The following is a 23,700-nucleotide window of genomic DNA, read 5'->3' as shown; positions in this document are numbered from 1 at the left end:
AATTTTTTGATTTATCGTAGAGATGAGGTCTCGCCAAGTTGCCTAGGCAGGTCTCGAACCCGCGGGCTCAGGCATATTTATTTCTTTTTTGTAGCAATGAGATCTCGCTGTGTTGCCCAGGTTGGTCTCGAACTCCGAGCTCAAGCAATCCTTCCACCTCAGCCTCCCAGTGTGCTGAGATTACTGGTATAAGCCACTGCACCTGGCTGTGTACTAAGCTTTTAACACAGACCATGTCATTTCATCCTCGCAGCAACCCTATGAGGTTGATACTGTCATCTCCATCCTATGAACACAGAAGCTTACTGCATGCCAACACACTGAATCCACAACAACCCTGTGAAGAAGGTATTATTGTTATTCTCATTTCACAGACAGGGAAACGGAGGCACAGAGAGGTTCGAATTTGTCCAAGGCGGCCCACCTAAGTAGTGAGTGGTAGAGCTGGGACTCAAACTCTGGTGGCCTGGTTCTCCAGAATCCACACACATCCAGAGCCCTGCACTACCACTTGGTGAAGCAGCTTCTACCTTCTCTGCCTCTTTGCTGCCTAACTTCTCTAATCATGACCATCACGGCTCATGGCAGCCTCGACCTCCTGGGCTCAGGCGATCCACCTCAGCATCTCGAGTAGCTGGGACTGTAGGCGCATACCACCACACTCACCTAATTTTTTAAATTTATTTTTGTAGCGACCAGGGCTCGCTATGTTGCCCAGGCTGGTCTCGAACTCTTGGGCTCAAGTAATTCTCCCACCTTGGTCTCCCAAAGTACTGGGATTACAGGTATAAGTCACCACGCCCAGCCCAGGTGAACATTTTAAACTTATAAGATGCACTCTCTTGTCCCTGCTCGTCTGCCCTTTGATGTCCAGCTGATATGACTGTCCACATGTGGCAGGTAAGATAATGGAGAGGGGGAGTGACACTGTGACCGTGATAGACAGAGGACTACTAAGAGCGACTGTTTTGTTATTGCGCTCGAAGCTTCACAAGGCCTGTTCATTCATGTTCTCGTTACTCATGCTCTTCCCAGTTTAACATGAGAAAACTTGGAGCTGGAGAGATGCTCCCAATGTCATAACACAGGGACAAGCATGAACTCTGGAGGCGGGTCTGCTGGGTCCTGGGTTCCTCCACACAGTATCTGGCTTCTCTTCCAGCACCTGTTCCAGCAAACACTGTCACAGCATGTGAGATGGTGTGAGGGCTGTACAGCCTGGACCACAGGGAGATAGTTTGCCCTGCCTCCCTGGCCCTCTGTCTTTGGCTCAATCCCCATCAGTCACTGGACACCTTCTCTCTTCTCTGTAATCAAGAATGAGCCCCTCACCCTTGATTACAGCTTACAGCTGATGACCTCTGATGACCCACCGAGAAGATTAAGAACATTAGGCAAAGGGGATAGTCAACCCTTCCCAGGCCCTTCAAGACCCAACCGCTCTAGATCTGCCTCTTGTCCCCACATTCCGGGACAGCCCTGGGCTATTTCCTCCTTCAGAATCTTGAGCCTGTCAACAGCCTTCCCTCTCTGCCCCTTGGATTTTGCTGTCCCCCACTCAAGAAGTGGCTTCTCCTAAAATGCCCGTTTCTTCCTCTCTTTCCAAGATCATCTCCATCACTTCCCTAGACCTTAAAACTCACTCTTCTGAGACTTGCCCATCTACGTTCTCCTCCATTCTCTACCAGTCTTATCTCCTCCATTCTCCACCAGTCTTATCAGAGACCTAAAAATGTTCATGGCTTTATCTTGTGCTGGACCCTGAGAATTTGTCTCATCTGCCCTACCTTCTATACCCCAAAGAGTCTGGGGCTTCAATAACTGGCCCCAACAAAATCCAGGCATCATTCATTAGCATGACATCCTTGGGTGAAGATTTCATCCCTATGGAATCTTTTTGATTTTGGATTTCTGGGTTAAGAAACTTAGGGAGATAAGCCACCTTCTTCAGCAACTGGGGGAACTGGTGGTCTAGGAATGTTTACAGTCTTGGCACAAACACCCCAGAGATAAATGAGGGGGCAATTGTGGGTAGGGGAGGAACTGGAGTGGCTTTGAAAGCAACTTAAAAGGAACACAGAACAGCACAGCGGGACTCTGGGGGCCCTCTGCAGAGGTTTTTATTACATTATTTTGGCTTTGAAATGGAACTGAAAACTTACTTTCATCTGGCAAGACCAGGTCAGAGCAGAGAATCTCCCCAAGGAGAATCTCCCTAAAATCCTGGTCACAGCTATCACCCTACAAGGGTTTGGGTGAAAAGAGGGAACCTTGAGGATACGTGATCCCCTGAGCTCACAGAGTCGCCAAGATAAAAGGACAGCTGCAGAAGTGGGGAGCATAGGTAGGTGTGGAAGGAGACAGGAACCCCAAATCAATTAGCAGGGCCTGACACCCAGACCCAGCAGTGTCCACCAGTCCCTGACCCAGGGGATTTGGAGCAGGGCTTTAAAAAAAATAGAAAAGAGAAAAGAGTAAGAAGGAACATTTTGCATGCAAATGGGCCGCTGCCAGAAGAGCCCATTAAAATGTAAAAACTCCACATTCAGCCTGACAAAACGGTGCAAACTGCTGTGTTTGCCAGAGGGGCAGCAATAAAGCTCCCAACAAAGGGGCCAGGGAACAATGGCGGCTGAATGGCCTCTGCCAGCAGGTCCCCGCGCGCGTTGCCATGGGGACCCCACCAGGGCTCACTGAAGGTATTTCCTGAGGAGAAAGCAGCGCGCACAGGCCCGGGCAGCCCAGCTAATCCTGACAGGAAGCCATGGCCATTCAGCAGCCCAGGGGCTTGGGGCCGGAGTTTGGTTTTGTTTTTATTAAAAAAAGATTTCGATCTTTTGTGTGTCCCACCTCGTCACTGTAATTTAGCGGGGAGCCGCCTGTGCTGGCCAAAGCCTGCACCCGCCCCACGACCCCCCAAAAACAGCTTCCCACAAGCTGGGAAGAAGGAAGGCCACAGAGCCCCAAGCCAACACTCACTCAGCCCAGAGATCTGTGTCGACCTCAGCACAGAGGGGATGTGGGTGTCCTGAGGGGTGACGCAGCATCAGAGTTTGGGGTTCAGGTCTCTGGGTGATGCCTCCCTCAACCCTGTACTTTCTTTCCCCTTGGGATCTTGTCTCCTTCCCCGGACTGTCACCACTGTCCCCTACATGACGGGACTGGCAGTCCCTTGCAGAGAGCAGGACTGCAATTAAGTGATTAACAAAGGAATGCATCCAAGTGTTGTTTTAAAAGAAGATTTCCCTCCTTCCTCTCTCCCCAGCAAAAGTTCTCACCCCATTGTTTACTGATACCCTCTGGTTGGAGCCCCTACACTCATTTTCCCCACTATACCCAACACACTGTGCTTCCCTCCCTCTTATCTTACCAGGAAGAAAGAACTGCTGTGAGAAAAGGGAAATTTACCCACTCACCTAAGAAGAGCAAAGGTAGATGCCCTGCAGCTATGGGGAAGGGCGGTTTACTCTCACAGTTCCTAGAAGTTTGTGTCACCAGTTCACATTTGGCATCAGAAGAATCCAGCCTTGGCAGATTCAGGGAAGAAAGCCAACAACACAGCTGGCGGTGGAGACAGAAACTCCTGTGTGACAACTGCCCCCTAGGACACAGTTTAGGGTAAATTAACATTTCCTGAACAACTTGGAAGTGAAAAAAGCCATTCCCAATGAAGACTGAAAAATGAAGGCAGCTCAACTATGATTTGAACCCAGGTCTATGTGTATGTTTGCAGAGCCCTCTTGCATTTAGACCTCCCTCCAAAGCATGTTTTGAATCTGGCACTTCAAAAGAATCATGGAGAGGAAAACATCCTATTTTGGATGAGTTAAGACTGCCCAACACCTGCCCTGGACACCACAGGGAACTTCTCAGGCCCTATTACTATTAGGTGGATCTTATTTTGGGGAAAGGAGTTGGAGTCTTTGTACAATGACTATCTGGTAAGGACACTTAGGTGGACTGTAACTTGGAAGGAACTAGGCACTCAGGTGGGGGAGTCTTCTGCCTTTATTAACATTACATCCTACGAATCACAATTTGATTATCAACTCGCTTGTTGATTGAAATTTAGGTTGTTCCAGTTTTTGGTTAATATGAATAAAGTCACTATAAACAATCATGTACAAGTCTTTGTAAAGGCTGGGCTTGGTGGCTCAGCCCGTAATCCCGTGCTTTGGGAGGCTGAGGTGAGTGAATTGCCTGTGCCTGCGTGTTCGAGACCCACCTGGGCAACTTGGTGAGACCTCATCTCTACAATAAATCAAAAAAATTAGCTGGGCATGGAAGCGAGCACCTGTAGTTCCAGCAACTTGGAAGGCTGAGGCGGAAGGATGGCCGGAGCCCAGCAGGTCGAGGCTGCGGTGGCCAGGAGCGGCCCCTGCACTCCAGTCTGGGCGACAGAGTAAGACTCCAACTCAAAAAAAAAAGTCTTTGTATAGTCATATAATTCCATTTCTCCTGGTACTCAGAAATAAGGTGGTTGAATTGTGGGGGGGAAAATCACATCCTAGACTCAAAGCAAAATACAACTGGTCACCAACTGCTATAATGCATAAATAAGAACATCTTCCACTAAGTTGTTAGCTGACGTTGTGTGTGTGTGTGTGTGTGTGTGTGTGTGTTAAGCGCGCGCACAGGGGTCCCACTGCTGGAGGGGAGCTCAGACCCTCCCTTCACTGGCCCAGAGCCCAGGCCTCCCAGCCATGTGTCTGCAGCTGCGACCTGTCATGCACTTCCTGGTCTGGGTTCTGTAATGGAAAGATCATTAAGAGTGGGGGAGGGCGGAGAGTGAGATGAATCAACGGGGAAGAGGTAACCCTGCAGCTCCCACTCTCCATTGCGCCGTGACCTTAAAGTCCGGTCAGGTTCCTTAAAGAAAAGAATGTATTGCCCTCCCCCCACCTCTCCCAGCTCAGGCCTCTAGGACGGACCCCCTCCCCCAAGCTCAGCAGAAACTGGGGAAGGAAATGCCAGCAGCTGGGCAGGAAAAAGTTGCTGCTTCCTAAACTTGCTGGTGAATTAGTAGAGGCTTCAGCTGTTTCAGATTGTGCCTTCTGGCCCCCCAAAACTGCAATGTGTGCTTGAGAGCACTGTTGTCCAGGGCTCCCGGCACCCCAAGTGCCTGTCTCCTTTCCTCCCCATCCTGTCTGAACCCTGCAATAATGGGTCTGGGTCCCTGCCCACTGCAGCATAGAGAAAGGAATGAGTTCTTCATAAAGTCATCCCTCCTCTTTTTTTTCCAATGTAAAAAAGTGCCCTTATAGTTTTACATTGTGAAAATAAAGATGATAAAACATGCTTTTAAAATGAAATGGCACGCCAGGCTCGGTGGCTCAGCCTGTAATCCCGCGCCTTGGGAGGCTGAGGTGAGTGGATTGCCTGAGCCCGTGGGTTCGAGATCCGCCTGGGCAACTTGGTGAGACCTCATCTTTACAATAAATCAAAAAATGAGCTGGGTGTGGTAGTGCGCGCCTGTAATCCCAGCTACTTGGAAAGCTGAAGCGGAAGGATCACCGGAGCCCCAGCAGGTCGAGGCTGCAGTAACCGCGAGTGGCCACTGCACTCCAGTCTGGGCAACACTGTGAGACTCCAACTCAAAAAAAAAAAAAATAATAATAAATAAATAAATAAAATGAAATGGCACAGAATGGGGATTGGCAGGGGGCTGGAAAAATGGAGAATGGGCAATGTCTGGGAAGGTGTAAAGTTCTGGAAATGGATGGTGGTGATGGCTGCATAGCAACGTGAATACACTTAATGCCACAGAACTGTACATTTAAAAGTGTTTAAAATGAATCCCAAAGAAGCTAAATATTTAAAGTGATGGATATAGTAATTACACTGATTTGATCATTATATAATGTAAACAGTGTACTAAAATATCAGAGTATCCCTAAATATGTACAATCGTTATGTATCATTTACAAATTTAAAATAAAAAAGTAAAAATGGTAAAGTTTATGTTATTTATATTTTATCACAACGAAAAAACAGTGATGAGAGTAGGCAGTGTTCATTAAAAATGTTCTTTCTCTAGGGCGTGGTGGCTCATGCCTATAATCCCAGCACTTTGGGAGGCAAGAGGTAAGAGGATTGCCTGAGCCCGCAGGTTTGAGACCAGCCTGGACAACCTAGTGAGACCTCATCTCTGCAATACATAAAAAACATTAGCTGGGCATGGTGGCACATGCCTGCAGTTCCAGCTACTTGGAAGGATGAGGTGGAAGGATCGCCTGAGCCTAGCAGGTAGAGGCTGTGGTGGCCGGGAGCAGGCTACTACTCTCCAGCCTCGTTGACAGAATGAGACCCCAACTCAAAAAAAAATTTTTTTTCTTTCTTGGTAAAATCAGTTGATGATGTACATAGGTTCCAATTTGGAAGAAGATTTTACTAGCCCATGAAACCTAAAAATCTGGGATTACAGGTGTGTTCCATTGATTCCCACGACAGCGAGGACCCAGAAATTGCCTCATTTGTGTCCCATCCATCCACATACTGTGTATTCATTCTTCAGGCTCTCTTTCAAGCACACAGTGTGAAGCTGAGCATTTAGTGCTCTCTGTTTTAAGAAAGTAAAAACCTGGTTTAGGGATCTTTCCACCTGAGAGGGTGTGGCTCTCAGAGAGGGAAGCTAGGGCCAGTATCCATGCTTGGGGCTCCAATGAGCTGGGGACCCAGAACAATCCTGGGGGAAGAGCCCTCTCAGCAATGTGAACATTCCCCATGTCCTAAGGGAAAAGGGAGCCTAATCTAAGCTCCCTATAAAAATCCCTTTACCCAAACTGGGCTTAAGCCACAGGTGGCTGTCACTGGCTGGGTGCAGCAGAGAGAATCTGGGTGGAAATCACTCAGATGACCAGTCAGACCACTCACCGTATGACCTTGGGAAAGTCCCCTCCCCTCTCAGGTCTCAGTTTCCTCTACTGTGCAATGAGAAGGTTAACAGACTTTGCCCCTTCCAGCCCCACTGTCCAGCGTTTCCGCTATATCTTGGGAGATCAAGGGGCAGCACTCACTGGCATCCTTTCCTGCCCCTCCACCCATGAGCACAGGGCTCCCTCTGATGTGACAAAGTGAAGAGGCCTCAATTTCACTGCTCTTCAGAAAAAGAGATTCTGTGTTAGTCACACAGTTCCTTCTCTCTGTCCAGGGTGTTCCTCATTGACAGGCCGAGACTGGCAGAAAGTCCAGGTATTCTTGAAGGAGTCACTTTAATGTTCTTTTTTGATACTCACAATATATGATCCTATGAGAATAGTCAGGCAAAGAAAGGTTTAAGAGGCATTGGGAGTTTGGAGCTAAAATGTAAAAATAAATGCACGAATACAGTCTTGACTACTCAAAAACCATACAAGTTTGGACCGGCAAAGGGAGAACTTGATTCAGTAGTAAAGGCACCTGACTCCTCTAAGGTTCAAAAGCCAACTGATAAAACCTAACAAGAATAAACCTTAATTCCAAAAGTAAACTCTGATGTTTGACAATGCAGGAGCAGCGATTTCTGAATGCAAAACAACTCTTCTAAAGGGCTGGAGAGCTGATCAGCATTCCAAAGGTGGTGATAACCGACTTAACAAATCAAAGCAGGAGGGCATTCCAGGAAAAGGGTCACCTTCCTTCCCAGGAAAGCTTCTAACCACTTCCCCGTTCCGTCCTTCTTGTTCTCCCCCAGGCCTCCAAGGCAAACCTACTCAGTTTCTTCCACATTTCCCACCTATTTTCTCTTTCTCCTCCCAGACTCTCTGACATTCTGTCTTCTTCACCTCTCCACCCAACATAGAGGGTTAGGCAGGTGCGGGGATCAGATAACCCAAGTCTGAGCTCCATTGCTTATAGCCTTGGCAAGATTTTTGTTTGTTTTACCTCTCTGAGCCAGTTTTTAAAGCTGTGGAATAGAAATGATAACACTTAACTTACTGACTATTAGATGAAAATTCATTGACATCAGAGATTCTCAAAGTGTGGTCCCCGGACAAGCAGCACCAGCATACCCTCGGAACTTGTTAGAACAGCCAAGCTTGGGCATGGCTTCAGAATCAAGAGCTCTGAGACTGAAGTGCAGCTGTGTTTTACTAAGCCCTCCAGGTAACGCTAAGCCACTGCATCAGATCGATGTAGTAGCCTATTTCTCACCTATTTTCCTTACCTTCTTATTGAAAAATGCTCGATTCCTCACTTTATCATTTTAAAGCTAAAAAACTAGCCAGGTATGGTGGCTCACATCTGTAATCCCAGCACTTTGGGAGGTGAGAGAATTGCCTGAGCCTAGGCATTCAAGAACAGCCTGAGCAACTTGGTAAGACCTTGTCTCTATAATAAATTGAAAAATTAGCCGGGTATGGTGGCACGTGCCTGTTGTTCCAGCTACTTGAAAGCTGAGGAGAATCGCCTGAGTTCAGCAGGTTGAGGCTGTGGTGGGCATGATCATGCCTTGTATGCCAGCCTGGGTGACAGAGTGAGACTCCAACTCAAAAAATAAAAATAAAAAGAATAAAGCTAGAAAACTTAGGTATCTTTAAAAAAAAGAAAATGGATCATTACTTACTATACATTTGTTTATTCAAAAAGTATTAATCAAGCATGTACTATGTTCCAGACATTTATATTCAGTTATATACATATTTTAAAAAATATACATATGTTATAGCCCACAAATGGCCAATTAGCACCTTCACTTTGGGGAAGAAACCATCACCTGTGGTTTCTGATGTCCTCATAACCTGGGGTTTATGTCCTTATTTGACATGATCTTTGGATGACACTTCTTAAATGAGTCATTTATTATATTTGCATATGTCTTTTTTTTTTTTTGAGTTGGAGTCTCACTCTGTCACCCAGACTGGAGTGCAGTGGCCGCTCCTGGCCACTGCAGCCTCAACCTGCTGGGCTCTGGTGATCCTTCCGCCTCAACCTTCCAAGTAGCTGGAACTACAGGCGTGTGCTACCACGTCTGGCTAATTTTTTGATTTATTGTAGAGATGAGGTCTCGCCAAGTTGCCCAGGTGGGTCTCGAACCCGCAGGCTCAGGCAATCCACTCACCTCAGCCTCTCAAAGCATGGTATTACAGACTGAGCCACCGAGCCCGGCTTGCATATGTCTTATAAGAGTAACACTGGTCAGGTGCGGTGGCTCATGTCTATAATTGCAGCACTTTGGGAGGCCAAGATGAGAGGATTGCCTGAGACCACGGATTGGAGACCAGCCTGGACAACGTGGTAAGACCTCATCTCTACAACAAATCAAGAAAAATTAGCTGAGAATGATGGTGCATACCTATAGTTTCAGCTACTTGGAAGGCTGAATAGGAAGGATTGCCTGAGCTCAGCAAGTTGAGGCTGCAGTGGCCGTGAGCATGCCACTGCACTCGCCATGAGCATGCCACTGCACTCCAGCCTGGGCACAGAGTGAGACTCTGACTCAAAAAAAAAAAAAGTAACACTGGCCAAAGCTGGACCTAACCCTTGGTGTGGGTAGGAAGAGAATGGCATTGGTCCTAGGCCCTAAATTCAAGCATTCGAGAGGAGCCTCCAAGACTTGATGTTTTCTCCCAAGGTAACAGACAAGAATAGCACTGGAAGAAAACACTTGACTTTCAATAGATCTACATTGTGTATTACAAATAGTATACTATAAATTAATACGTATTTTTAAGATCCTGTAATTACTCTGTGACTAGCTCAACTATGCTATAATGTATTTTTTGTTTAAAAATTAATTTGTTAAATATAAACACTAAGAAAAATAAAGTTTTAGAACTCTTCCCTTTTTTTGTATTTCCCAAAAAAAAAAAAAAAATACACAGTAAGCTGGACTCGGTGGCTCAGTCTGTAATTCCACACTTTGGGAGGCTGAGTTGAGTGAATTGCCTGAGCCTGTGGATTCGAGACCCGCCTGGGCAACTTGGCGAGACCTCATCTCTACAATAAATCCAAAAAAATAATAATAATTAGCCGGGCGTGGTAGCACACACCTGTAGTTCCAGCAACTTGGAAGGCTGGGGCGGAAGGATCGCCGGAGCCCAGCAGGTCTAGGCTGCAGTGGCCGGAAACGTGCCACTGCACTCCAGTCTGGGTGACAGAGTGAGACTCCAACTCAAAAAAAAGAAAAAAAATACACAGTAGCCTCAAAAAATACTATTGCCCCAGGCTCTCTGAAGCTTCTGATTTGTTTCTTTCCAACAGACATTGTTGGGCTACAACTGTATTAGAGGCAATCTAGTTTATGTGTCCAGGCAATATCTGTACCACACATTCTAGAATAAATGTGAGCTCCAAAGAAGACTCAGGTGTGAGATCTTACACTTTGGAGACCTCTGATCCTAGACCTTCTACAAGTAGGAGGTCTCTGGCTACCGTGGAAAAGGCACTGTTCTGGGGTAATAGGGCTTTTGTTCCATTGATAATTCTAGGCTAGGGAACCTGGTTCATGAGGGCAGCTCATAGACCTGTGACTAGTATACAACTTCAGAGTAAAGGACAGAATATCGCAGAAAACATGGCACAAGGCAGCAGCTCTTACCTAATCTCACATCCATGATATCACCCCACAATGGAAAGGGAAGTCAGATTCTTATGAGATAAAGGGGACTGAGTCAGCTGTGTTTAAATTCAAAAGCTGGTCTGCCTGAGATTTGTGGGGACATCCAGTTTGATATAGGGACATAGTATAATTCAGTGGGAAAAATAATACTGTAGTCAGATCTGCATGAGTTTGAATCCTAGTTCCCCTCCCCCACTGTATCTCAGGTTACTTAACTTCCTAAATTGCAGATTACTCAACTGATTATGAGAATAAAACCTATGTCCATGGGATGGTTGTAAAGATGGAAAAATGTGAAGCATGCAGAGTGTGGAGATGCAATAAATAATATTTATTATTATTTTGAAAGACTTTTACTGGTACAACCTTTCTGAGGGGCAATTTGATATAGTGATATAATCAAAACTTTAAAAATGCAACTATCCTTGGATACACGGACACATTTTATTTGTAAAAGTATGCTCACTGCAGTGAAACTATTGAAAATACCCTAAATGCCCAAAGGTAGAGGACTAGGTAAATAAATAAGTTTTGTATACTCACACAATGGAATACTATGTGGTTATTAAGCATGATGAAAACATTCTCTGCATGGCTCTAAATATAGACTTAAGTTACAAAACCGTATACACAGCATAAATCCCATTTCTAAAAAGTCAAGTTTATATAAATGCCAAGAAAAGAGTCTAAAAGAACAGATTCACAGTCAACAATGATTATTTTTAGGTGATGAGAATATGAATTTTTCTTTTCCTTTTTCTGGTCTACATTTTCTCAGTTTTCTACGATGAAGCCGGACTACATATCAAAATGCCAATGTTTTGAAGCCAGGAGGTAGAGGCAAGCCTGGGCATCATAGTGAGATCCCATCTCTACAAAAAAAGAAAAGAAAAGGAAAGAAAACCGGGGAGTATGGTGGTACACACCTGTAGTCCTAGTTACTAAGGTCACTGAGGTGGGCACTCCAGCCTGGGCCACAGAATGTACTCTAGTGGAGTCATCAGACATATGTTAAAAAACCTCCATATAGGCTGGGCTCAGGGGCTCAGCCTGTAATCCCAGAACTTTGGGAGACCGAGGCAAGAGGATTGCCTGAGCCTGAGGGTTCGAGACCCACCTGGGCAACTTGACGAGACCTTGTCTCTACAATAAATCAAAAATTAGCCAGGCGCGGTAGCGTGCGCTTGTAGTTCTGGCTACTTGGAAGGCTGAAGCGGAAGGATCACAGGAGCCCAGCAGGTTGAGGTTGCGGTGGCTGGGAGCATGCCACTGCCCTTCAACCTGGGTGAGACTCCAACTCAGAAAACAAAACAAACAAACAAAAAAACCTCCATATAATGCGAGGCAGAGTAAAGTAAGTATTAGAATTAAAGTTTCTTTTTTAAAAAGGGGTGATTAATTTGGAGACAGGGGAAGACTTCAGGAGTGAGGCAGCCCTTAAATTAAGCCTTAATCTAAATCCAAGCTACACTTTAAGCTAAGACTTGAGTAGGAATTATAAAAAGGAAGAAAAAAAAAGGATAGGAACAGACATTTCTGGACAAGGGAACAGGATAAGCAGTGGTTATGTATAACAATGATTATATATAAAGTATACGTTGTGTTCCAGGAAAAAGGAAGAGATTTGTTGGGCTAGATTAATGAATGAATGAATGAATTTTAAAAAATAAATGAATGAATGGACAGTTAGCCAAAGACTAGTTTTCAATCCTAGAAAAAATTGAGTAAGGGCTAAGTTCTGAATTCCATTTTCTTGGTCGATTAACTCTCTGAAACATCTGACCTCTTTGCCTGCCCAAGCTCATAACTTCTAAGTCTACTCCTTGACCCTCTCACCCACTTGAGGCTCAATACGCCAACACTTTCAGGGCCGGGAAACAGAGATGTCAGGGCCAATGCCCCACGGGTCTCCTCTTCTTACACAATCCATCCCAGGAGGTTCAGCCACGTTGCCGCATGCAGGACAAGGGAAGAGCATTGAGTTTCAAGTTCTGCCAGGGCAGATCTATCTCAGTGCCTGGAATCAACAGACAGACACCTCAGCCCAGCATCCCCCAGCGTGCAGGACATAAATCCTTGAAACTTAGGCAGTGGGCACCTTGTTTAGCGGAAAGGTGAGAGTAGGCCTGAGACCAGAAACAGGAGAAAGGAACTCAGGGTTGAAGCTCACCACCTTGGTGCTAGGCTAGCAACACTAAGAGGCAACAAGCCTATACACAGGGAGGAGGGCTTCACAATTGTCTCTCCTACTTGGGTCACCAGCCAGAAGCCAGAGCAAATCCCCAGGTCAGAAGCAGCCCACAGAAGGTTTTTCCAAGGAGGAAACAGTTTGGGATTTACCCCACATTCTTAAGATCCCAGGTAAGGCAGTTAACTTCCAGCTAAATCCCTTAGGGCCAGAGTGGGACAGGACGGCAGGGTGGGCAGAGAGAAGAGAGTGTCTTTGTAAGTCTGTGAGTGAGCCATCTCTCCAGAATGAATAGGAAGGCCAGGGCAGGCGAGCCCAAGAGCCCAGGAGAGCTAGAGCAGCTGGACTTCCCCGGTCAGCAGGGAAACGGTTGTCTCATTTCCAAGCTTCAGGGAAGGAAGGAAAAGGCAAAGGTGGTGTCCATAGGGTGAGCTGGAGCCCCCAGTGGCCCCGGAGGAATGAGGCATTGTAAAAACAGGGCGCAGCTGCTGGTCAGGCTCTCTGACCCCCCGACCTCACCCTCCTAGATAATGACTCCCCAGAACTCACTTCCCCCAAGGCCATCCATCACCGCCCAGACACAAGCGATCGCTCACTGCCTCTGCCTGAGCAACAGCAAACACCCGGGCCCAGCGCTGGGGCCACAGGTTCCCAGAAAACCCTGACACTTTCTCTCCAGTTCCTGCCCACCCCAAACTCCAGGTAGTCACAGGAACCAGGTGACAGAATCACAGCCTTGTTCTTTGTTTGGGCTCCCTCCCTTCCCCCACCTCTGGACAGCCATTTGTTCTTCCCTGAGAAATTCCTCCTCCCTGACTTCAGGGAGTGGGCTGGCAGAGCCAGAGTGGAAAATCAGTGAAGCTAATGGTGTAGCAATGCAGAAGCTAGAGCCAAGAACACAGCCTTGGAGTGGCTTTGCTGCACTGGCCCCAGCTTGGCCAAGAGGGACACGTGAGCGTCCTCACATTCTCTCACTAGCCAGAGCTGGGTCCTCCCTACCCCACCCCCTTCCAAACCCTTGCAAACACCCTTTCAAAGGCGCTCAGCCACCTTTTTCTGGGGAGGAGATATGGGACAGAGTTAACCCTCTGGGGAAACCTGTGGCTTAGCACCTAGCAGATCTCTACAGGCCTAAATCCTCTACCCTTGTTCTCAAGTGAGTCATCCGACATCACCTTTTACTCCAAGGAATTCCACTGTCTTCTGGCAAAGGGCGAAGAAACTCCTCTTACCATCCAGTGTGAATGGGAAGCAAACAGGTCCTTTCACAAGAAGTTGTATGCTGGGGTAAGGGGCTGCAGGATGGGGGCATCATACATGTGTCCCAGGGCAGCCACGGGGCTGGGACCACAGAGGTCTGGTAGTAGGATACCCTCTGGTATCTGTTTGAGGATCTCTCTGCAGCTAGGCTGAAATGCACACCGCTCTGGGCCAGAGGCAGCTGCAGGACCTCCAGGGGTGGGGGGCTACCAGGCCCCAGAGACTGGGCAAGGGCTCTGGCACCACACGAAGCCTCTCCCCCATGGGGGCAGGTTTCTGCAGAACCCAGAGACAAAGCCCTGCTTTGTAGCACACGCATGGCATCCGGGGGCTCACAGCCAGGAATGGAAACGTGCAGCTCTGCCATTAAGTGTAACCTCTCCCCCTCCTGCAGGCCACCAGACTCCTTCAAATCTGGGTGGGTGGGAGGAGCTGTAAAACCCAGCCCATTAAATCGCTTATGAGCTGCAGGTTTTCTGAGCATGGAGGGAAGCACATGGGGCCTGAGGGTTCAACCCACAGCACTGCTGGACAAGGCAGGACCCCTATCCCAGCCACCAGCAGTGGTCTTGCAAGTGGTTTTGCATTCACCCACTTGCTTTCTCCCCATGACATTCCAAAAGAGAGAAAAACATACCCTCCCAAGCTCAAAATGTCTTTCCCATTGGTACTTGTCTTTTAAAAGGGGCGCTCCAAGCCCTGGCCTACGATCAGCTTCAGTTTCTCCTCACAACCCCCTCAAAGCCTGATCTGAAACAAGCTGAGACTCTAAGGTCCCAAACCAGAGAAAGGGAAGGAGAGGGAGCGGAGGGAGGCTGCTTTTCCTGGAACCCTTATTAAATCAACTTTCCAAGGACAGCCAGAAACTCCAGGCCCTCCCCAGTCCCTCAGGAGTATTTGCAGACTGCTGGCATTGGCACTGCCTTCAGCTGGGGGAGGGGCTCCTGACACACTGACACACACACACACACACACACACACACACACACACACACACTTACAGCAAGGCCTTTCTAACCAGGAAGACTCCATGTGAGCAGAGTTTGGGGTGGTTTCTTTCACCTTTTAGACAAACCCGTTATACACAGATTACAAGGGTTTTTTTTTAAAGACAATAGCAGCATTATCATTTAATATGCAGCAAGGCCATTTCTAAGGTTCCTTACAGCTTACAAAGCATGAAGACAGATGTTCTCTTGGGATGTCATGGCCACAGCAATTCTCTGTTCTACCACAAAACTATGAGACAACGTATGCAAAAGCACCACACGAAGACAAGGACTTACTCCACACACAGAGGACTGGGCCTTGTTCTCCAAGTGCAGTGGTTTTTCATCACTGTGTCCCAAGGCATTCCAAGTCCGCCCATGAAACAATATGCCCCACACCACATGGTGTGTCCTCTGGAGTCCCAGAAAAATGGCCCAGCAACTGCCATTTGTTGCCCATTGACAGTACCAGGCACTGTCCTATGAACTCTACAGAAATCCTCACTGATATTCGCAATGACCTTATGAGCACATACTCATCATCAACAGATTGCATAGAGGGGCACAGAGAGGAACCTTCCCAAGAGGGGGCGGTCAGTAAAAAGTAGAGCCGAGATCAAACCCAAGGTCATCCAAGGTACACAAATGCTCACAGCAGCTTTATTAATAATGGCCAAAATTGTTACTGATCCAAATGTAGGTGACCCAACGAGTAGGAGACTCACTGCAAAGGGGCATGAGGGAAGTTTCTGGGATGATAACATGTTTTATCACTTGACTGGGATGGCAGTCACATGGGGTGTAGACATTTATCGAAATGCATCAAACTACTCTTAAAGATTGGTGTATTTTAGCCAGGCATGGTGGCTCACACCTGTAATCCTAGCACTTTGGGAGACCAAGGCGAGAGGACTGTCTAAGTCCAGGGGTTCGAGACGAGCCTGGACAACTTGGCAAGACCTCGTCTCTACAATTAAAAAAAAATTAGCCAGGCATGGTGGTGCATGCCTGTAGTTCCAGCTACTTGGAAGGCTGAGGCGGAAGGATCACATGAGCCCAGCAGGTTGAGGCTGCAGAGCCGTAAGCATGCCACTGCACTCTAGCGAGGGCAAGAAAGTGAGACTCTGACTGGAAAAAAAAAAAAAAAAAAAAAGATTGGTGTATCTTATAGTTTGTAAAGTATGCCTCAATTGAGGTGACTTTTTAAAAATGCAGTCTAACTTCAATCTTCCCTGCTGCATGGTGCCCTAAGAATCCCTGTTCACGTCTCCTCCCCTCTCCCTCTTGTTCCCAGGACCAGTACTTTGTCCTCAAGACCTTAAGCACCTCTACCACTGCCTCTGTTTCCTATCCCAGCTAGATCCATAACCAGCAGCTTCAATGACTCCTCCTCCACACCCACGGCCACACTGAAGTCCTTTATGTCTATCCCCTTGGACTTCCCCTTCAGTTCACAACTGCCCAGGCCCGACATCCATACTGTCCATTTTCTCCACCCACAAGTACTTTAGGGTCCATCAGAAATTCACGTTCTCAAACCCCATCCAAGCTTGCATAGCTCTTGCCTATCTCCGCAGGGGCTGGTCCCAATCTGTACTCCTCACGAACCTCCCACCCTGACTTCATGGCATCTCATCTTGTGTCTCCAGTTGCCCAGAGTTGACACCCAACCTCCTTAAACCCACAGATTCTAAATCTACAGCATCTTTACTACTTTTTCTCCCCTTTATAATTTCCCAGGTCTCACCCTAACTCATGACCTCTCTTCCTCTAGCTAGACATTCAAAACCACCATTAGACCACCATTTCTGGCAACAGTAGTAGTAGAAGTAATAATTGCTACTATTGTAAGTGCTTCCTCTAGATGATCCCACTTAATCCTTTATGCCTCTCCTCATTTTACAGATGAGCAAACCAAGGCTTACTGTGTTTGAGTGATTGTTAGAGTTAGCGATGCAGCCACCAAGCGACAGTGTAGGTTCACTTGATTCCTTCTTCCCGTACATCCAAATTCAGTTGCCAAATTAATTTTCTAAAAGCTGGATCATGTCACTACCTGTTCAAAACTTCAAGTTTCCCATTACCTACCTATTTAAGTATAGTTTTCTTTAGCAAGCATCAGGCCTTTCATATGGTAATTAAATTCAATTCAATTTTTCCAGGTGCTACCTACTCACCAGGCAAACCATTCTCCATATACCTTGTGCATCTTGCTTCTGTATGCTCATTCAGGCTGTTCTAACCAGAATGTCCTTCATTTCCCTCTTCTGAGATCCTAACCTGAGGCTTTCTGCTCTCATCTTCCTCTGCACTCCCCTGTCTTTTGTTATCACTCCACTGTGTGGTTTAAACAGTCTACCCTGTATTTACTATCTCTGCAAGTGTCTCTCCTCTACCTGAAGGTAAAACTCCCTGCAGGAAGGATGGCCTCTCCCATGCTCAAGCTTAGACCTTGGTTTCAGTTCTATTACTAAAAGCAACAAGAATACCCACTCCAGCCACCACACATTCTAGAAAGTCTCGCACAACATTCCCTGTTCCTCCTCCTGCCCCTCCGCATTACTCAGGGGGACACATTTTCTCACCAATCACTCCTCATTCAAGCAGGCCCCTGATGGCCTGCATGACAGCCCCTTAAACACAGCCACCCTGTCTCATGCACCCCAGCTTTCACCCACCCTATGCGACCGGCCTCCAAGTCACAAGCCACACTACCCTTTGGCAGTAGAAATGTCCACATATTCGCGCTCAAAGGCCCTTGAAAGCCACCAGGTATGCTGTACCTGGAGTCTCCATGAGGTATTTTCCTGACTCACGCAAATACTATGAGTGGCAGGGCAAGTACTTCCGGTAACCAATGATTGCTCTGAATTTCCAACATGTCACAAGTCTCCATGCCCCATCACATTTCCTGTTTGAGGGGTTTCCCTTAGAAACCCCTCAAACAGTACACATCCAAAGCAGACCGCTTGGCAGGGTCCCAACAGGGCCTGTGAGACACAGTCAAGGAAGGCAAAATGCAGGCAGCAACCATGACTGCCAACCCTTAGAGAAGACGTGTCTTTGAAACAATATTCTAGATGCCAGAGTCTTCATTAAGCTCCAACCTCCTACAACATTCCTGGTAGTCCGACCCAAGTTCTAAACCATCATTTATAAGTCACTCACTCCCCACTGCACCACCCAACCTAGGTAAAGAGCCAGCTCCAGAGTCCCAACCAGATGTTCTTTCCTCAGGAAGGAAAAGCACAAACCCACACTGATCATGTCACCTCTGGCAAAAATGAGTGAATGTTTATAACCAGGCCCAAACCAATCCAGGTATCTCAGGAGTCTCGTCCATGGGAAGGGAGCCCTTTGCTCCACCTGTCAAGCACATCACCTCCAAACCATTATTTCCCTTCCACCCCCCATCCTGTGACAGAGGCCCAGGAGTCAGGGCTGACCTTCAGCCTGAGCCCTACCTTGTTCAGGCAAGGTCGGGGCTGGTCTAGCAGTGCAGAGTGTGGCTGTGACCAGCACAGCCCAGAGGAGGAGGCACTTCCAGCTCCACATCCCAGTTCTGCAGTTAGAGGTTGGTGACAAGCCTCCACACCTCCATGGATACTCCACCTGAAGCTCAATCCTCCGCTTCAAGCTGACTCTGGGAAAATAAAACAAAACACACACACACACACAAACATTAGGAAAGTCAGGTGGGGCAGGGGGTAAGGAGAAAAAGGAGGTAAAGCAAGTTGTGTGGTCGCCCTGCCTGGAAGGGTACTGGGAGCAGTAACTTAACTCCTTTGGGCACAAAGAAGAAAACTGTGATCCACCCCCAATACTGAACTAAAGGTTACAGGTCTTCATCAGTCAAAGGGGTGCTTTCATTGAACTCTACAGCTACGTTCTGAGTGTAGATGATGCATGAGCCTGGCTGGGAAGATCATCATGAGGTTCTCCAAGGTATAAGCTTCAAGACAGAGTGTGGTAGAAAGGGAAAGGCCTCATGAAAGTCCCAAGGAGTTCTGCCATTTTGTGGGCAAAGGCTTGACCAAGTGTGCTGCAACTGCAGGAGATAGGCATATTGAGACTCTCCAGTAAGACCCTACTTATCTACAGCAAACCAATCAACCCCTCTGGGCAGGAATAAAGGGCGATGAAGAACTGTGGACCAAGCCATTGACCAGGAAATGGGGGCTAGAGATAACTAGTTAGTAGCTGCTGGAATCAGGGAAGAGGCTGAACTTCCCTGGACCTATGAGACAAAGAAGTTGAAACAAATGATTTCTTGGGTTCTTTCTTTTTGCCTCCACAGCAGCATGAATCACAGGGCTCTCTAGTTCTACCAGTCTCCCTCACAGAGAAACCCTCAGCAACTAAGCACAAAGAACCTCAGAGGGTGGAGCCAGGAGGTAGATCCAGCACTCCCTGATGCTGAAAGGTGATAACTGATGTCTGACAGTTATGAGTCCAGTGGTCAGGGGGGAAGGTCCTAATGCAGAGTCAAGGGCTCTTGTGAGGGCTGACTCAAAGATGGCTCACACTGGCCCCAGTTAAAAGTCCAGAATCTGCAGCCCTTCACCTTCCTCAGGTCTGGAGGGGTAAAATTTAAAACAACTCCCTAGGGTCTTAAAGAATGAATCATTGCTGCTACACACTTACCAAGCAATAAGACTTTCTGGGCATTGACTGGGCTATGTGGGGGTGACCATCTCTGTCTTCCAGGTGGCTTCTGCCCTAAATGCTCCAGGGAAACTTCCAAGTTATTCAGAGAATCCACTACCCCGGAACATGCCCTAATGTGGTGCTTCAGTCCTGCCTCCCCCAAGCCAGGCAGGGCCCCTCGAGTGAGTCAGTCCTGGCTGGCAGAAAACCCCCTGGATTCTTGGCTGCATTCACATGTGCCTGACCAGCAGGAATATGCAGACAATACCACTAGCTCCCTCCCAAGGCTTACTCCAATTCTTTAGTAATTTTAAATCAAGAGAGAAGCAAATATTTCTTTCATTTTTTCTAAATTTAAGAAAGGAAGAGACAAGATGGAATTTATACTGAATAACCACTATGTGCCAGGCATGCACTAGTAATTAGGTACCATTAATTCATAGCTATAAAACTTCATCTATTTCTCACTATAAACTTATGGGGGATAGGAATCATTATTCCCCTTTAGGCAATGAACAAACTGGCTGGAATAGGGTAAGTCAAGTCCTTTGCCCAAGAACTTGTGGCTGGTATGCAACAGCACCATGAGGTTTTTGGATACGAGAGGATAGGATGGGAGGAAGCAAATAAGGGGTTGAGCAAACCTGGCTCTATCTCATGCAAACTCATGATCTTCAAGCCAAATAGATGAGGATAAAATGCAGTCATTCCGGAAATAAAAGAGCCTCGATTCTCAATTCCTTTGGTCAAAAGTAAGACACTTGTAAGCAGATCACAGATGGGCCATCTAAAAGGTAGGATGGGACGGGATGCTGGGCCCAGTACAGAAGTAATGTGTGCCCAAGGACACCCCTAAACTCACAGCTCACTCCATCCCAAAGATACATCTGACACAGGCTTGTCACCCAGAAAGGCATACCGGACTAAGAAAACCCAAGTCCTACAGTCACCTCCAATGTACTGAATACATTTGAGTATCCAATGGGAAAGGGTGGTGTCCACCAGAGATGAACAAGCTTGGCTTCAAACAGAGCAGAATGGCAACTTCCAAGGCACTCGGCGACTCTGTTCCCTATAAAGCCACCTCCTCCCAGGTGTGGGCTGACTAAAGACGGCCCTCTCCCTACTCCCTGGCCAATGCACTTCGAACTCATCTGGCAGCTTCCCTCCTGCTCATTCCCCAAAGAGGTGCAAAGTCTCTTCTCCTGCCCTCTGGGCACATCTGTAAAACAAAAATGATAAGAAAACCTGGCCTCCTGGGATAAGAAAGTGAGTGGGTGCACACCCCATTCACACAATGATACATGCCTCTAGTCCATAGGCCGTATGGGATCCAGGGGACCGCCACCTCCTCCTTCACCCCACCTTCTCATTCTACGAATTAATGAATTCTTCAAATCCCTTGGGAACAGCCTCCTTCCTTTACTGTTTGACAGATGTGACCTGTAACCTTGCAGGTGTACACAGCAGCTTCCTCAGTGACCCTGCAGCTGGCTTCCCGCCCCCCAGTCTCTGCTGTCAGTCAGACTGCTGGGATTCAAGGCCCAACTTGCCAGTGTGTGCAAAGGTCCTCCATAGGAAATGGAGAAGGGGACATGATATCTCAGGTTTTCCACTACCCTGCTTCTGTCACAGGTGATTGTGAAGATAGGATGGGTCATGTGGGAGCAAGTGCCTACTGTCTCCTTGGAATACTGACACAATGTAAGGTGCAGCTGGGATCTGGTGACAAAACAGGTGCTGGACCACAGGACCCTGCAGCTCTCCCATATTCTAAGAGTAAGCATTCTACGATCATCAGATCTCCCTCTCCAAAGATGATGCAAGCAACAACAACAAAAAAATGCCGACTGGGCTTGGTGGCTCAGTTTGTAATCCCAGCACTTTAGGAGGACAAGGCGAGTGGATTGCCTGAGCCCACAGGTTCGAGACCCACCTGGGCAACTTGGTGAGACCTCATATCTACAATAAATAAAAAATTAGCTGGGCATGGTACTGTGTGCCTGTAGTTCCAGCTACTTGGAAGGTTGAGGTAAAAGGATTGCCAGAGCCTAGCAGGTCGAGGCTACAGTGGCTAGGAGCGTGCCAATACACTCCAGTCTGGGCAACAGTGTGAGAATCCAACTCAAAAAACCCCCCCAAAAAACCAGCCAAGTCTTTTTTGTCTGGAGAAAGTATGAATCATGCCTTTCCATTACATCATGGGACAGTTACTTAACCTTGCTGAGCCTCAGTTTCCCACTTCTTGGAAGGGGCTACATCACAGGTGGTTACAAGGATCCAATGGGTGGTACGGGTGAAGGTGCCTGCTCTCTCTTCTCTAAAGTACCAATAAAAAATAAGAAATTACAAATATGAAATGTTTACATTTAATATGCTAATATATTTCTAGTTTTTTTGTTTTTGTTTTTGTTTTTAGTTGGAGTCTCACTCTGTCACCCAGACTGGAGTGCAGTGGCCACTACCGGCCACCGCAGCCTCGGCCTGCTGGGCTCCGGCGATCCTTCTGCCTCAGCCTTCCAAGTAGCTGGAACTACAGGCGCGCACTACCACGCCAGGCTAATTTTGATTTATTGTAGCGATGAGGTCTCGCCAAGTTGCCCAGGTGGGTCTCAAACCTGCGGGCTCAGGCAATCCACTCACCTCAGCCTCCCAAAGTGCTGGGATTACAGGTTGAGCCACCGAGCCCGGCTCTAGTTTTTACTATATAGTATTTTGGTCACTCATTGATAACACTGTCAGATTTGGTAACCGGTGTCAGGAGGAAAGGAACTTCCAACCTTTCCAAAGGTATTTCTCACTCTCCAACTTCACACCTACTATTGTAGACCTGTGGCCCATATGGTAGCCACTAGCCACATGTGGCTACTGCACACTTGAAATGTGGCTAGTGCTAACCGGGATGTACTAGAAATAAAAAATATACACTAGATCTTGAAAATTTCATATAAAAAAAAGAAAGTAAAGTATCAGGTCAATAATTCTTTATATTAGGTTGGACTTGGTGGCTCAGCCTGTAATCCCAGCACTTTGGGAGGCCAAGGCAAGTAGACTGCCTGAGCCCACGAGTTCGAGACCTACCCGGGCAACTTGGCAAGACCTTGTCTCTACAATAAATCAAAAATTAGCTGGGTGTGGTAGTGCGCGCCTGTAGTTCTGGCTACTTGGAAGGCTGAGGCAGAAGGATCGCCGGAGCCCAGCAGGGCGAGGCTGCAGTAGCCGGGAATATGCCACTGCACTCCAGTCTGGGAGACAGAGTGAGACTCCAACTCAAAATAATAATAATAATAATAATTCTTTATATTGATTACATGTTCAAATAAAAATATTTTGTATCAGGCTAAATCAACTGCATTATTAAAATCTAAACATAAATTAATTAAAAAAGGAATTGTGCCTGTTTCTTTTGATTTAATTTCAAACATGGCTACTAAGAAAGCTAAAAGTGAGCCGGGCTCGGTGGCTCAGCCTATAATCCCGTGCCATGGGAGGCTGAGGTGAGTGGATTGCCTGAGCCCACGGGTTCGAGACCCGCCTGGGCAACTTGGTGAGACTTCATCTCTACAATAAATCAAAAAATTAGCCAGGCGTGGTAGTGCATGCCTGTCATTCCAGTAACTTGGAAGGCTGAGGTAGAAGGATTGCCAGAGCCCAGCAGGTCGAGGCTGCGGTGGCCGGGAGCAGCCACTGCACTCCAGTCTGGGCGACAGAGTGAGACTCCAACTCAAAAAAAAAAAAAGAAAGCTAAAAGTGCATGTGGGTCATGTTATACTTCTACAAGACAGCAGAGCTCCAGGGAAATCCCAGCCTCTGGCGAGAGTTTCTTCCTTGTCCTTTCTCCCTCTGCAATGGGCCAGGTCTTTAACTCACCTTAGGAAGCTGTCTCTTCTACAGGCCTCTCTCTTCTGAACTTCTAAACCACATTATTGGCCGGGTACAGTGGCTTACCTGTAATCCCAGCACTTTGGGAGGCTGAGGTGGGAGGACTGCTTGAGCCCAGGAGTTTGAGACCAGCCTGGGAAACATAGTAAGACCTCATCTCTACAAAAAATTTTAAAAATTAGCTGGGCATGGTG

The 23,700-nt window shown here is 47.3% G+C and overlaps 1 protein-coding gene across 3 annotated transcripts in view; it reads right to left on the bottom strand.

The window, feature by feature from the left end:
• Nucleotides 1-18,621, bottom strand: part of FGFR1 (fibroblast growth factor receptor 1) — a 42,151-nt gene extending 23,530 nt beyond the window's left edge. For all 3 annotated transcript variants that reach the window (XM_008072359.2, XM_021706093.1, XM_021706094.1), the window contains exon 1: nt 18,442-18,621. In XM_008072359.2, the coding sequence (XP_008070550.1) occupies nt 18,442-18,532 (91 nt within the window). In that variant the 5' untranslated portion in view covers nt 18,533-18,621. The remainder of the gene's footprint in view (nt 1-18,441) is intronic.
• Between the last annotated feature and the right edge of the window lie 5,079 nt (nt 18,622-23,700).

Source organism: Carlito syrichta, unplaced genomic scaffold (genome assembly GCF_000164805.1).
Source record: "Carlito syrichta isolate Samal-C Ts95f unplaced genomic scaffold, Tarsius_syrichta-2.0.1 Scaffold315142, whole genome shotgun sequence".
In the NCBI taxonomy this organism is placed as follows: Eukaryota; Metazoa; Chordata; class Mammalia; order Primates; family Tarsiidae; genus Carlito; species Carlito syrichta.
Note: the sequence above shows the minus strand (reverse complement) of the source record. Positions and strands in the feature narration are given on the sequence as shown.